Consider the following 16,862-nt stretch of genomic DNA (forward strand, 5'->3'; position numbering starts at 1 on the left):
ATAAAAACTCTTAATTAGCCTTTACTTAAAAACATCCATTCTAAAGACAGAATGCACAACAAAGTTCAGACTCAAAATCTGCTGAGTCTGAGTATCAGACCTTCTTTATAAGGCCACAGCTCATCCTAAATATTTGAAGTTCATGCTTGATTGAAAGTACTCTAATGTCATTTTTTAAATCAAGTTAGTAAACAAATCATCCAGTTCTAATAGAAAGTTCCTGAAAAGCCAAGTAACAATTGGGCTAACATGTACAGTCTAGGCTGCTGCTGACAACAGTCAATAAGGCACAGGCCAAGGTCCTGGTTTTGGTAATACATGCAAAAGGATCAGCATCTGTTCTCCACGATATAACAGATATAAATTATCATTGGCTTTCGCCACATGCCAACTTCCAAGACCTTGCAAGTGGAAGTGGACATCAATGCTTACCTTTCTGAGAGAGTAGATCTCACGCTCCCGGTCCTCATTAGCATGCTTTGAACTTCTTGGGTACTTGAGGCCAATCCAGACAGAGAACTATGATGGCTGAGGGGGAGGTCAATTGATTCCGAGCTTGTGTGGAGGCTCGTCATCGACTGGTAACTTGGCGTATCCTTGCTGCCAGCAGAGGAGCTGCTCAGATTGGCTGCCCACACGAGGCCACCCGATGCAAAGGAGTGCACCGATGCTGGACTGGAGGCCAACGAATGACTTAAACTGATCACATCCGTCATGAGCTCAGAAGCTTTGCTATAGAGGGGGCTGCTGTTTCCACTCTGGCCACCAGCACTGCCCATGCTGCCCGTCCCGGAAGAGGGCGAGTCAAGGCTAACCTGTCGAGACAAAGTAGCATTCGTGCTGGACATTGCTGATGATGTTTTTGCACCTTCAGGATTTGCAGCAGAGGTTTGCTTACTACCAGACTTGGCACCAAACAACCTGAGAAAAGGAAACAGTATATTAACAATCCGAAAGAATTCCTGTAAATATAGCATAGTGTAAAAATATAGATATGAATTTCGGTGCACTCAGGTAAACAGAGGGACTGAATTACAACAATGTCACTAACATCTATAGAAACATATATGCCTGGAGGGCAACGATCTCTATAATGAGTTAAGCAATATTACCCAATAGGTTCCCTTATACATTACTTTGTTTAAACAACACAAACATATGGAAGGCACAGAGAGCAGTTAATGATGGTCGACAATCTCTATTTTACCACTGAGCTAGCTTTTCATCTGTTGAGCATTAAAAGCATTAAGTAATTCATATGGGATACAATAACTGAACCTAAAATATGTCTGGGACATTATACATATATCAGGAACAGATCCTGGTTCCTAGTTTACACATATTAATGTGTAATTTCATCAAGTCACGTTTGTTGTGACAGGTATGAGGCAGGACAGGAGAAGGGATGGAGGTATACGTTGCTTATTAAACTGGTGACAGCTCACCAAATATCTATATAACACCTAAATCAGAAGCAACAATATCGTTTATTATGCATTCTACTCATTTTGATAAAAACACATATCAGAATAAGTTAGTTTTATAAACATCCACTCACAAACATTGCCACATTGGCTAAAAGTCATGCACTAATCAACAATTATTTCCATCTTACTAAATAAAATTCAGCACGAAATATGAAGAGAAACTACTGAGTGCACGGTAAGCACTAGAAAATATTTCTAGACTTACACTTTGATAACTTAGGGCTAGATGTTCTAAGAATAGAGTTGGTAAAAGTGGTCCCAAGTTGCACACCGACTTCCAGAATCCATTCAGTTTTTGCAAACCGACATGTGTACTAACAGGACGGTTCACAAACACCTAATTTGTAGTGGGCCTCAACTTGACCTACATCATGAATATTAATGAGGTAGTTTGACAGTGCAACACACTATGAATCAGACACATCACAAGAATGGTGGCCTGCTGAGGTCAGCAGACCACCATGTCTGTAACAGCTTTTAACTAAGGCATTTTTTAACATGTTATGTTATGTTAAATGTATTTAATATTGCATACGTAGGGGGGCTATCTCTAAGCTTAGGCAGGTTGCAGGTACAAAGTAGACTACTGAGCTAGAACAACACTATTTTGAGTAGGCTCCTAAACTGTATGATATGTACACATTTTAAATGTGCTGAGGCAACTCATTCCAGTGGAAAGGTGCCAGGTACGTAAAAGACCTGCCCTCTGCTCAAGACCTAACCAGGGACGGACTGGCTGTAGTAGACACCAGGCATTTTCCCGGTGGGCTTGAGGGGTGGGGACCGGGGTTATGGCTGTGGAGGGCAGTTTTGTCACTAGGGGCCGGTTTTGAGCAGTGGTGCAATATTGCCCCCTTGTAAATAAAGCGGGAGCTGTGCTTTTTACTAGTACCTCTACCATCCCACCACCTCCACACCCTATCCTGTTCCCAGGGCCGGTCGAGCAGCAATCAACCAGAGCTGGTTGCTGTTCCCAGTCTGTTCTTGCTTCTAACAACCGGGACAGTAAATAAAGTTTTGTCACTGAATCTTTGAAGTCTAACTGGATGATAGTATTTGAGCTTTGCTGTCAGATAGCTGGGGCCTTTCCCCATAATAGAACTGTGAGTAAGACATAAGATTTTTGAAATAATTATTTTCTGGACAGCCAACCAATGGAAAGATCTCAAAAGTGGTGAGGAGGCAAAACCAGATGAAAGGCTGCAAATGAGAAGTGAGGCTGTGTTTTGAACCACCTGTAATTTCGATAACAATGTCTGATTATCAGAGGCAAGTAAGGCATTACCATAATCCAATCTGCTACTGATAAGTGCCTGAACCAAGGGTTTTCTCGCTGAAGGAGGAGGAAAGCAAAGTCTTTCCTCAACAGGCGCATCATATGGAAGCAGGTGCCGGCAATAGACAGAATCCGCTCTTTCGTGGTAAGGGATTGGTCCATTCGGACACCCAGATTCTTAACTACCTATTTGGGTGTTGGAGCAGTACCTAATTCTCAAGTCCACCCGTCTTTTTCAAACGAGATGACCAATTGCATGTTGTCTGCATAAGATAGTACTTCAAATTTAAAGGATTTGACAGTCTTGGTTTAGAAGGGCAACATATATGTTAAAAAGTGTTGGGCTCTAAATGAGCCCTGGGGCACAACTGTGTCTAAATTCATGGTACATGATTTGAAAGAACCAAGATGGTTTGGGTTCTGTTTTGTAAGAAATCACCTAATCACTGTGGAGCTGTCCCATGCACTCCAATCTCATACATCATTTTTTGTGTTGCAAAAAGGCTTCGTACATGTGGCCGAAGCATCATATATATCAAAGCAGTTCCTCAAAAACAATGAATGTGCAAAACCTTGTGATACATCAGGCCTTATGTTACGTTATTTGTCGATCGCAAAGAGAGCAGTCCCTTTCATTGTATCAATAGCATGTAGCCAGAACACTGAGCCAATTGTAGGACTGTTTATGGAATTCTGCAATCTTTGTAAAGACAAGTATATGTGTCTGTGTACAGCAGATATGCAGCGGCGAACTTTCACAAATTCCTGGGAATTTTCTAAGACCAACCAAGCCATGAGATAAAAGGGTTTTTAAAGCTGATTTGGTATTAACTCAATATTTTCAGTCGTAAGCGATAGAAGACTCCCAGTAATTCAGGGTTTACCAATGCAGGAATATATTTGGGATCATTCCATGCCCACGAAGTGGAACTATGATTTTTAGTTCCATGTAGCGTTTGAGCATCATATCTGCAGCAAGTGCTGAAGGATAATTGTAGGTGTACTCAGGAGTGAACCTCAAAATGACTCCGTTCAGGAAACGAGCGCTTTACATAGGTGCTTTAGAGATGCCCAGCAAAGACGTCTCTCTTCTAGACGGGCAGAGACATGCACTGAAGTGGGAGGCAGTCACAAAGAGCCATCACGTGTGAATGTTTCATGCGCACATACACAGCACACATGCATTACACTTGCAATGTAATACATCAGAGCTTCTGCAGAGCAGCACTTCCAAACAGGACCCTATGAAAGGTTCAGGGGCCATCAACTGAATACAAATGTAGGCTGGGTCTAGGCAGAATTCTAAGAGGCCTGTTCTGCGGGAGGAAGCCTTGAAGCAATGGAGGTGGGTAGCATGCATAACCATTTGATAGCAGGCTGATATAAGCAAAGCAATGCAAATTAAGCTTTCCCTAAACAGAGAAATGGTAGTGATGGACATGGATAAGGAGTCAGCTAAGGGCTTAGGGGCAGATTTACAAGCCCCTTGCGCCACTTTTGCGACACTTTTCCCATGTTAAAAGTGACGCAAAAGTGGCGCAAGAGACTTGTAAATAAGCCCCTTAGTGACCACCGAGCGCTAGAGTGCACTCAAAAAAGTGACAGTTCTGGTCTTATGTTTTGTATGCATCTTTAGGTAGTTATTCTTCGTTCTAAAACATTAACATTCTAAGGAGCTCTATCGTATAATATTAATATTTATACAGCGCCCTATAACCCCACAGTGGCGCGTCGATTCATGATTTATGCTTGTCATTACAACATTTAATTGTTAAGCAAATAATTCGTTTTTGCAAACGAAAGCGTTCTACTGATTTTGGAAACTAATTAAATGTGTGAAACCACTAGTTTCCACATCCAAAAGAGTGTTACTAGCTAAATGGTGGAGGCGCACGTGATAATTTGTAAATGTTCAATATCTGACGAACAAAATACTTAAATGAAAATCGGACTCTTCAAATGAAGCTCGAGCTCGTGCGCATTGCACTACACACAGATGACCATCGGAGGGAGGCAAAGACCGTATCAAAGTCAGAGGCAATTTATAAAGGATTTATATAAACATTGCAGGGAAGTGCACAATTCACAGCGATAATAGCCCTACTCCCTGCTCATGTATCTGGCGGACAGCCACAGGAAATTCATATGGAAGAGCAGAAACTATTCTACATCTTTTCTTACTGTAAATGTCGTTTTTTAAATCATGGTCCTAGTAAGACGAGATAGGCTGTGAAAACTGACACTGGTCGACCTTTTCATTAACAATCTTATGAATTGCTGGTGTATATTTACTGCTGCCGGTCAGTTCAGTTCACACAGCTTTATTCGAGCTTTATAAACAATTTGAGTTATGGCCAGGGATAAAAAGAGGGATAAAGAAAGAGAAAAAATAACATTGATCTAACAAGCGTTTTGAAAAACATATATTGAATTGGGCGCAAATATTCATAAAGCAGGGTTTTTCACACATTGTAAAGCATACTCTTGATTCATCCATTGCAAAAAACAGATGTTGGGATAGTTTCAATCTAAACTGTATTGGGTCAAGCAAAAATGAACACAGCAAACCTTGTATGCAAAGAATATCACAGTATTAAAGACATGAAAATAAAAAATGCTTTTAATGTGGCCGATAAAATTGCAATAGCGAGCCACACTACAGTACTGATATTTGCAACCCAAGAGCAGAAGAAATGACATTTTCAATGTGAAAAAGTTTGTGAATGTCGCCTATCCAAAATGGAAAAACTTTTTTAAATATAGATATGTTTGTGTCTTTCGTGGTGTTATATATTGTAGTCTTGCGGATTATTGTGATGAATCACACAGACTCTCAAGAAGCTTTCCAATAGGGTGCAACACAATGTGTGCTGGATGGGGTGGGAGGGTGAACATGTTAAATGATAGAATGGTTTACACAATGAGTGGAAGGGCTCCCCTGACTTGCAGTGAGACTGTAGATTTGAAGAAAGGAGGATCATGGAGAGCAACCACGGAGAACACCAGGAAGGATATCATCACGCGTGCCTGTCTGCAGTGACATTTGAAGTAGCACTTAGGCTCGTTGGGTTTGCGTCTTCTATATGGAAACAAATTATGGTAATGCATTTCTAGTCGCACTGGAGATGTTGAAAATGTATCTAGTTATCATTTAAACTGATAAGTTTTATGTTTGATAAATCCTGTGACAAAATTACTCTATTTCAATCCAGGGGAAGCATTGGATTTTTTAACAATGTGTGCATTCAAACGAATGTTACAAGGGCGGCCTAAACAAAGAGCAAAGAAAGCAAATAGCAGTTACATGTTTCTAATAAAGCTAGATATTCCCTAATTTAACTACTAACCATAAACATTTTATATGATGGCGGCAATCATTTTCCTTTGTTATTGGAACACAAGAATCACTGCAAAAACAATGGCCTGAGAAGCTTTCTGCAATAGCAAAGTCCCTTCATGGAATTATGAATTTATCTGCTTTGTGGCCTCCTTTTCCAACACATGCCATGTAGTATTTGATGTGTTACTGAAGGTAAGCAGTTCAAGTGGGTTGATTGGTATTTGGAATTGAACTGGATATCTATGTTTTGCCTGCTCACCTAATTGATCCATACCCCTGATGTTAGTATATTTACAGACATAGAGACCAACAGCGAAGGCAAACATACTCTCATCCTCAGGGAGATACTATAGATCGTACAGAGAATTTTTGAAGCAGCAAGTCATCAACATATCGTTCTCTTTATACATTAATATTTGGGTAATTGTTTTCTTGTTTAACTTTAGTGCCTAGTGACGATAACCAAGCATGCTTATTAGATCTTCCATGTCTTTTCCGCTTTCCTTAGTGGTTCTCAACACATATTACATGCATATAGTCACAAATTAGCAAGCAAGAAGCACGAGCACATGTAACCATTGCTCCAACAATGTGTCTGCAAAGACTAAGAAAGTTAGAGTAACATAAATTATATATATATATACACACCAACACATACATTTATGTATTCACTGATAAAAAAGTAAAATCAAAGTAAAGTTATAGTTAGGTGAATATGTCAGTGACAACATTAATGTTTTGGACCAAAACTAAATAGAAATTCACCAGTAATAGTAAGCGGAGCTGAGTATAGCTTGCACACGCCATGCACTGCTTATGACCACACATATAACATGACTCATGATATGTTCTATGACATCATTTAAGACATCACTGATGACATTTCAAACAACATCATTGTGTTTTGCCATTTTTTTTCCAATCACGTGGGAGTTATACACAGGATTGCAGCAACATTTGCAATTTATTTTTTGTTTTTGGCCCCAGTCTGGGCTAGGAGGGCAGGGTATCCCTACTCTGCCCCCTTATGTTATTTTCTTGATTCAACACTACAGGACAGGGGACCAAGTCCCTGAGTTCTGTAATGGCGGCCAGCAACATTTTTCGATGCTGCAGGCAGCCAATCAGGGCGCTTGTTCTTTTGGAAGTCTGACTGCCCCAGGCGCAAAATGGCACAAGGGGAAAAAAGCTCCCTGGGCCAATCAAAAAGCTCTATTTTAAATTGGTGCTTCCACAAGAGTCTCTCGAGCCTCTCGTAGACCCAACCGTCCAGATATATATTTTTGCCCCTTAGTTGTTTTTTTTTAACTACTACACTGATTTTTTCCATATTTCAAAAAGCTAAATATGTGGACCAATATCTAGCTTCCTCCGAAGTTTGGTGTAATTCCATTCAGTCGTTTTTGATGTATCCCTTCTTAAATAAGTTTATGGAAAACGCATGGGGATTTGCATTTTGGGACCCCCCCTTTTTTCGTGGGTCTCACTTAAAGGATCAACCTGAAACTTTCTATGCACAAACTACTCAAAAAGTAGGACCTTTTTGGAAAGTTTTGTGGAGATTCATCAAACGGGGCCAAAGTTAATAGCAACACTAAAAACGCTTTTCCAACAACTGAGCTAACTAAAATTACCCATTGTGATATATCACCCAGTAGCTGTCACCAATCAATCAGGATTGATATAGCACTGCTAATCACCCAATAGGGTATCCAGACGCCTGCAGGTCCTGGAAGGTTCATTCGAACAGCCAGGTATTAAGGGCCCTTCGGAAATTCTGAAATGAGGTGATGGTCTGGAGCTGCGTGGGGATGCTGTTTGAGTTCTTTGCTGTGATGTGGGAGAAGTCCTCAACTTTTGCTTCAGTAGATGCAGGGAGTATGAGCAAGTGATAAGGAGGGGGAGCATAACCCCAATGGTTGGTGGAAGTTCAGGAGTTGTTTAATGTATGCAGGTCCTTGGCTCAGTAGAACTTGCATGCGGGGTTCAGCAGCTTAAATTGGCATCTCTTCAGTACCGGGAGCCAGTGGTGGATGTGTGTTCATCAGGGGAGGTCAAGGCGAGTCTGGGTTTGGAGTTCTCTTTTGTTTGATGTCTCTGTAGGAGGTGTGCACCAATTCCTACTTAGAGAGCATTGCCATAGTCCAGTCTGCTAGTTATGAGGGCCTGTGTCACAGTGCGTTTAGAGTGCAGAGGTAGCCACTTGAAGAACTTATGTAGCACACACAGAGTGAGGAAGCAGGTGGAGGAGACAGCATTAATCTATGATTGTATGGTGAAATTGTTATCAATAATGATTAAGAGGTTTCTGGAGTGGTTGGCAGTTATGGGTGCAGGTCCCAGGTCTGATGGCCACTAGGAGTCATTCCATGGTATGGTGTTGTTGATAAAGATCAGTACTTCCATCTTGCCCATGTTCAGCTTCAGGCAGGAGTTCTACATCCAGTCGGTGATGATAGTCATGCATCTGTGGAAGTTGGTCCTGGTGGTGGTAGGGTCATAGGTGAGTGAGAGGATGAGTTGGGTGTTGTCTCCGTAGGATATTTTGCTGAGGCTGTGAGATATGACAATGTTGGCCAGTGGGGTCATATATGCGTTGAAGAGCACCTGGCTGAGGAACGAGCCCTGGGGGACACCACAGACTATATCCTTAGGTTCGGATGTGAAAGGTGGTAGGCGGACACTTTATGTTCTTCTGATGAGGAAGGAGGTGATCCATCTCAGTGCATCCCCTTGGATGGATATGTGGAGAAGTCTTATCATCAGCCTGTACTGAGATATGGTGTTGAAGGCTACCAAGAGGTTGAAGAGGTTCAGAGCTGCTGTTTCGTCTTCAGTAAAGGATGGCTCAGATGTTGCTGGGGCTGTAGTCAGGGTGGTATTAGTGCTGTTATTGCTGCTGAAGCTGGCTTGAGAGGCATTTAGTAGTTGGTACTGCTCCAGGTGTGTCATGAGTTGCCTGTTATTAGTGTTTCCCAGTATTTTGACTGGGAAAGGGGGCAAGGAGATAGGCCAATAGTTTTTGAGTTTGCTGGGGTCAGCAGAAGGTTTTATGCATAGTGGTTTGACTTCAGTGGGTTTCTCGGCATCTGGATATGTTACGGTGTAATTGAGGTGTTGAGCCGGGTGGTGAGTTCCTGGCCAATCCTTTGGTGTCTGAAAATGACGATGTGAATCGTGCATGGGTCTTTAGGAGCCCCTGAGCGGGTGGATTTCATGGTGGAGGTGGCCATCTTGGGGGTGGCAGTGTGGGGGCTGGAGATGATAAAGTGGACAATGGAGTGATTGGTCCATCTGGATTCTGTGACATGGTTGTATTTGGTGCAGTTGCTAGAGGTTAAAATTGGGTCCAGCATGTGTCCGGTGGTGTGCAAGGGGTCGCAGATTATTTGGGTGAGTCGAAGGCTGCTCATACTGTTGAGGGGCTCTGCAGTGTTACTGTCATTGGGGTTGTCGATGTGAAATGTGAGGTCACCAAGGAAGATGTAGTCCTTGGACTCCAGGGCTTGGGGTACAATGAAGTCTGTGATTGCGTTGCTAAACCTGGAGCAGGGTCTGAGGGGTCCTGTATGTGAGGGTGCCTCTGATGGTTGACTTGTCGTCTGTGCGAAGGTTGAGGTGTTCCACTGGGTGATGGTATAGTCTGTGAAACTGATGCACTGTGTGGTCTCTTTGTGGATGATGGCTATTCCTCCTCCCGGCTTGTTGGTGTGGTCCTTGTGAGTGATTTTATATCTGTTAGGGATTGCTGTTGCGATGTCAGAGGCGGATGCAGAGTTGAGCCAGCTCTCAGTGAGAAAGATGATGTTGGGTGCGAGGGTGGCAATGAGATCCCATAACTCGGTGGAGTGCTTGTAGGTAGAGCATGTGCAGTGGGTTGCTTCTAGTGGGGTCTGGAGAGATCAGAGTGGTGCTTTGTGGCATGAGGGTGGTTGTGCTGGTTCATAAGAGGATGCTTCTGACACAGGAGAATGGTCATACTAGAGAGTATGGTGCAGCGTGATATCAGTGTTTGCTGGGTTGTTTGGTGTTCAGGGCGCAGAGGACAACGGTGTCGTACCTGCCGGTGGGCCTGGGGTCCTGGTGCTCGGCGCCATCCAGGCTCGGACGGGCGCAAACTTGCATTTGTAGCACCAGGGCATGCCTGCTGTGTACAGCCACTGTGCTGCCGCACTGCCTCCTCGATTAAGAAGGATCTGGGAGGATGGAGGGGTGCAGGGAGGTGGTGGGTGGGGCTTGGTGGGAAAAATGGGCGGCAGAGATCATGAGGGTACCGGGAGGGAAAATTAAAAAGGGAAACAATCTAAAGGAGGAGTAAATGGCCAAATAGGGGAACAGCAGGGGAGAAGCACAACAGAGTGGGAAAAGAATTGGAATAGTAGAAAAGCAATCTAAGGAGGTGAAAAAGGGGTTCAAAAGGAGAGAGCGCAAAAGTGAAGAGCAAGTCAAGAAAGCACACCAAGAGATGAAGCTGTGGTGGGCTGGTGAGAAGAGGAAGGTCTGGGTCTAAGACCTGCTCTATATATACTACCAAACGTCACCGGTTGTGAAAGGAAAATCTCTCTGATTGTGAAAGGAAAATGACAGGTCACTCCGTGGTTGCTATTCTGATGTTAAATTATCCATCAACAGGGAGAAACTGGAGTGCATCAATCTTAAAGAGGTCTTGATCGCGTTTGAATAGCAACCACGGAGTGGCCTGCAATTTTCATTTCACAACTAGAGGGGTCATTTGGATCCATAGGAGGCGACCGGTAATCCCGCAAACTGGCCCCCCACCCTCAGCCATGAGTGTCACCTTGCCGGGCTGTCAGAAAAAACAGTTGATACGGAAAATGAAAACATGTTAATTAGTGCCAAGGCTTGCTTATAATAACCAATCCCTACTACAACCATAGTTTGTAGCAGTCCCCAGTATTTAACTCAAAATATCCTAGGAACAAGCCTGGCAGACTATTTTGATAAATGACAGGATGTGTGTAAGTGTATGTATGGGCAGCTGGAACAATAAATCCCCCAGGGTCCAAGTCAGTGGTATGAATGATATACATTGGTGTCTGCAGTGAGAACATAAACCAACTCAGTTATCTTTTTAATATAGTGATTATTATGTGATTGTGTAAGGACCAGCCATCCAGAAAGTAGTCTTGACATGCCAATGAAAAACCAAAGTTGACTAAAATATATTCAAATAGTAATGACACTTAGGAACTTTTGAGCATGGTCAGTTTCTACTGAAGGTAAATAAGTGATGCAATAACTAACAACCTGCTCAAAATACTGAACTATCCTCGGGACCAGTGCATTAAATGGGCCGGTACTCACCGGAACTTAGCGCCGGCACTTCTACATTTTCTATGTTTGAGTACCGGAACTTCTCCTTATCCAAAGAGAGTACTGGTACCTATGGGGCAGCAATTCAAACTCTGACATTTGTCATTTACAAAAAGAAGCGCGACAGAGAAGGCGAGTCGGCCCGTTTTGTTGAAGCACTCTGATAATGGAGTGCTAATTTACCCTTTCAAGGTGCTAATTGAGCAGCGGCCCCTATGCATTTATTCAGGGCTGGCAGGGAGTTTGCGAGGGGCCGCAGTCACACTGCCATTATTGACACAGGGTCCACCCAGGCTCCTTGGAATCAGCACAGTAGGTGTGTGAGTAGGGCGTTCTAACAGCCATGTCTCATGACACGGTGTCAAAGAAGGCTTCCTGCTGGCATAGCAGAGTAAGGCAGCACTTGTTTGGAGCCAGGCTGAGGGCGAAGGTGGAGATAGAGACACAGAAGCAGAGTGGGTGGGAATCAAGGTTAATAACGTGGATGTCAGTGAACTTGAGCATTTTCTAAAACACGTATTGAATGTCCTGTCTGAGAGCACCAGTGCTTCTATGTCACTGCTGGTGTGTCTTGCATGAGTGCGTGTTGTCTGCAGGGTCCAGCACCAGATATATAGCTGCAAGCCTTGATTTACCACACTCTGCCCATAAAGCGCATGTGAAAGGGTCTGCATGTTGCAAGTGCTAGTCCACTTTTTCTCCAGTGCAGATTTGCTTTCTCCTCAGTTTCAGCACAACTGTATTTTGTTTTTTAGAAGCAAGGAGAGCCCAGTCTGAGCCAAACCATGAATTCTGGCTTGGCCTTAAAAGCCTGTGTATAAGTGGAGCCTTGACAACATTCCCACTGAAATAAAAGTGTGTTTTTTTATCCCATGGAAGCATTTCACATTGGTGCGTAAGCTTAAATCACAGCATTAAGAGGAGTCTTTGTTCTCACGGTTACAACACTGCCATTAGTGAACTAGGAAGCAAGGTGATTTTGATGTGTACATTATGTATGGCCTATTTTCTTTTCATGAATGAAGCACCATTATAGTGTATTAAATTTAACACAAGATTTTACTGTACAGCACACATCTGGAACTCGTGCATTTGAATATACTATCTATCATATGTGTTAACGAAGAAAATGGAGGCTTAGTTAGATAATATATTTGTCTGGGATCACACAGTTTGGTCAGTGGGGAAGCCGGGATTGTTCCCAGAATTTCTGCTTTCATTTTGTACAATTCAGCCTCTAGGAGGCTATATCTTTCTTTCTCTGCGGTAATACAATAAAGTTCACTATTTTGTTTATTGTTTGCACATGAGTTTAGAGGTTGGTTGACAGACAGATGCAACATCAACGTTAAGTTCATTTTCGGCTTCAGGGTGCAAGAGGACCTGGAACTGTGCCAGAGCCAGGCATCCTGGCATGATTTTTCAGCAGCTTGCCCACCTCCAGAAAGAGGGAATCACACTTTAGAACAAGTAAGGAGCTTTGAGGCAATGCTATGCCATCTGGGGGGGTCTGGGGGGGAGATGCTGGATGATGTCTGCTAGGTGGCAATGAGACAAGAGGGTTAACTATAGACAAATGTTTCCCAAAAAGTTTAAGTAAAATATATTGTGCAAGTCATATGTGATTTAGGTGTTGCACCATGAAAAGCCCACTTTAATATTAAAAGTACCTTTTGTACGTATAATGGGAAAGGAATACTCAAGAGATACCGGAAATGCTTTAGTATCATTGTACACATCTGCACACCAATTAAATCTCAGTTAAATTAAATGTGTGCCCCTGGCCGGGTCCCACGGCAATGCCCACAGTCCCACCCCTGTAGCCCCGCCCCAAGACCCACCCCCTAGTACTTATCTTCATTTGGTAAGTACCTGCACTTATTTTTTTCCATTTACAGCACTGCTCGGGACCGCATCTATAGGTAAATATTACCATGAACTTAACCCTTTAGTTTCCAAATCAGTAACACACTCTCCTGTACAAACAGTAAGGCACTTTCGATAAATAAATATGAGAGCTGTATTGGCGCAATACATTTGCAAGAGTCTTACCTTCGGAAAGTGGGTGAGGCAATATCTGGATATTTGGATCCTGGCTGCCGGAGTCCTGCTGCTCCACAGGCACTGGCAGACGTCGGGCTAGATTTTGGAGAACTTGACATTGACACGCTCTCCGAGTCAGACACCGTCACTTTCTCCTTGTCTTTGTCCGTCTGACTGATGGTAACTGGACTTGACCGCCCTGACCCAATTTTCGAGGGCTCTCTCAGCTTGGTGCTAGCAGAGCCCGCTGATTTGCTGCTGGCATTCGAGTCTATGCTGCTGGTACTGGATCTGTGCCCACCCCGGCCTGCAATGGCGCTGGTGCTCGACTTCGAAGGGCGGGGTAAGCTCCTGTACTGCATGGTGGTTTTTGCGGTGATGAGCAAAACCTCGTCGTCCTGGTTCTGAGAGCCGTCCAAGCTGGTCTTTCTGCCTGCGTTCGATTTGCCAACAATGCCTGAAGATTTGGGCATCTTACCGAGCGTGGCGGAGCCGCTGGTTATCGTGGCACCACTGGCAGTGATCATGGTGGTTGACCCGACCCCAGCCTTCTTGAACCCGAACGAGCCTGTGGCGGTAGGCCGTGCGATGCCCGAAGGCGGCTTCTTGCCCTCGTCCCCGCTGCTTTTCCCTGCGTCGGACGGAGAGCGCTGGATGGGGCTTCCTTTCAAGGGCGCCTTCACTTTTTCTGAAGCCTTTGCATCATCCGTTTTACCTGTTGTGAAATAAATAACAGATTACACACTTGCATTTGAATACATTGCACTACATCGGGGTGGTGTTCAGCAGCATATTTTTATAAATCTGGGGAATGCTCTTTTTTGTTGTGTGCTCTTAGCCCAAGGGAATCTACAAACAGTAAAACAAAAGGATCAAGTATGAATTCAGTCAACAGAAAATATACGTCTGCGCATAAACTCCTCAAATAACACTTTTGTATCTAAGAAGATTCGGAGAAAATAAAGCACCAGTGAGAAGAAATGGCGCACAAATGTAACACCATGTTTGGTGCTCCAAAATGAGAACCGTGGCTAGCTGGGCTTTTCTTGTCACCAAGTTTGCGAGGGAGCAGGCCCGGTTCTAGCGGGTGGGCCGGGTGGGCCAGACCCACCCAAACATGAGCCTGGCCCACCCAAGCAGGAGCCTAGGCCCTCGCAGTGAGGCCTTGAAGGCAGGCGTGCAACAGGTTGTGTGTGTCAGCCCGGGACGAGACAGCTTCCCGGGCGGGCGCACACACACAGAGACAGTTTTAGAGATGATCGCAGCCGCACCCGAGTACTTCACAGATCTTTAAAGACCATTTAAATGTTAAAGAGGCTTCGTTTATTGTTTCACCCCTTCATCTCTGCATGATGAAAGGCGACAAATACTTTCTTTGACAATGGTAACCTTTGGTAAACTTTGCCTACTGTCCTGTTGCATAGATATTTCTTTTTCTACTCAGCACAGGAGAAAAGAAGTTTGTTTATTCCTAGTCACCTTTCCTGACCCCTGCAGCGGCTTATCACATCAGTCCGTGACACAACGTTTGACTTATTTAGTAGGTAAGAGAATGTGTTACTACATTTTTTTCTTTTTAAAATCTGCACAGGCCCAGCAGGACGCATACTTCGTGTGTGCTTCATTTAAACATTTTTATCATTATCATGGCCGATGCAGGACAGCAATAAGACAATACAAAATGCCCAGATAATGCTGGTGATTAATGATCCTTCTAGAGAGCAATCATTTGTCTGTTAATAGTTTTTAAATGCAGGTGAACTTTATTGTATGTGGATAGCTCAGTGGGTTACTGCCTTTGTCACAGAGATCCTCGTGTTACTTGCAGTTCAGAAGTTACAATCCTAACATAGGACAGTGACCAATGAACTGTCACCAAAGAGCTGCATACAAACATGAATGGTAGAGTTAGAACTTCCCTTTTTTTGTTTTGTGATATAGTTAGAACTCCCCCAGTCTTTCATCATTCTAATGTTGCTAAAATGAGTATGTTTGGGCAGATATACATTTTTATCAGTAAAGCTGACCCCCATGGAATACTCTTTAAATCCTAAGGTTGTGTTTCCCCAGACCAAACACCCTTAAAATATACTGCTATTCAGTATGGATGACATGTGATTCCTACACCTTGTAATCCTCATTGGTTTATGTGACATTCCCTGTAGACTGATTTACATACTTGTATGATTCATTGTCTCTGTATAATGTGTGTGTGCTGTAAAGTACTGACACTCACTACAGTGATATGAGTAGCGCTATACAACAAATGAAATGCATATGAGATAGGGGCTACGTAAAGATGAGGGGCGCTGGTGGAGGGTGGCAGTGAGGGAATCCGAGGCAGAGGTAGTGGGAGGGGCTATGGAGCAACGAGGGGCACTGTTGGAGGGTGGTAGTGAGGGAATCCGAGGAAGAGGTCATGGGGTGAAGGGAGGAGCAAAGGAGAGATGAGGGGCACTGATGGAGGGTGGTAGTGAGGGAGTCTGAGGAGGAGGTCATGATGGGTAGGGGCTACGGAGAGATGAGGGGCCTGGTGGAGGGTGGCAGTGAGGGAATCTGATGAGGAGGTCAATAGGGGGAGGCTAAGGAGTGATGAGGGGCACTGGTGGAGAGTGGTAGTGAGGGAGCCTGATGAGGAGTTCAATAGGGGGGGCTACGGAGAGATGAGGGGCACTGTTGGAAGGTGGCAGTGAGGGAATCCAAGGAAGAGGTCATAAGGGCGAGGGGCTATGGGAAGATGAGGGGCACTTGTTGCGTGTGGCAGCGAGGGAATCCGAGGAAGAGGTCAATAGGGGAGCCATGGAGGGATGAGGGGCACTGTTGCAAGGTGGTAGTAAAGGTATTTGCTGAGAAAAAGGTTATTGGTGCAGCGCCAAAATAGACTTTCGCATCAGCGCTGAAGCCGGCCCTGTCATGGCCTTTCTGTTTTTGTTTATTTAATTAGCAGTCAGGCCATAAGGGCTACTGTGGAACATACTTTAAATTGCCTGCTAATTATATTTACTGCTATATTCGATGTTTTAAGTATGAAGGTGATTTTACTAATGTTTTTACCAGGAAAAATGAAAGTAGAGCCTGATGGTGCCTGATATGGGGCTGAGGCCCAATGTCATCTTTGAGATAAGGTGCACTAGAGAGGAATAGCGGCTAATAAAGCCTGTAAGGGAGTGTGTTGCAGAGTCCATGGTCAGGTGGAGGTAGTAATGAAGAGGGATTCTCCCTAAGGCCCGCACAGAGGGAGCCCGAGGAATGTCACTTGCCTGATACTCCCACCTCAGAAACCTTCTCTTACCATCAAAGTAACATTACATGGAAAAAACACTTTTTGAGAGTGATAACAGAAAGAGATTTGGAAAAGAGTGAGTTTTACTGGGCCTTGTAA

At 43.9% G+C, this 16,862-nt stretch overlaps 1 protein-coding gene across 2 annotated transcripts in view; it reads right to left on the reverse strand.

The window, feature by feature from the left end:
* The window catches only part of NAV3 (neuron navigator 3), a 1,248,418-nt gene that overhangs the window by 329,736 nt on the left and 901,820 nt on the right, over positions 1-16,862 (reverse strand). For both annotated transcript variants that reach the window (XM_078674251.1, XM_078674250.1), the window contains exons 15-16: positions 13,490-14,195; positions 433-921 (exon numbers count right to left, since the gene is read on the reverse strand). In XM_078674251.1, coding sequence (XP_078530377.1) covers positions 433-921; positions 13,490-14,195 — 1,195 coding nt within the window. The remainder of the gene's footprint in view (positions 1-432; positions 922-13,489; positions 14,196-16,862) is intronic.

Source organism: Lissotriton helveticus, chromosome 1_1, assembly GCF_964261635.1.
Source record: "Lissotriton helveticus chromosome 1_1, aLisHel1.1, whole genome shotgun sequence".
NCBI lineage: Eukaryota > Metazoa > Chordata > Amphibia > Caudata > Salamandridae > Lissotriton > Lissotriton helveticus.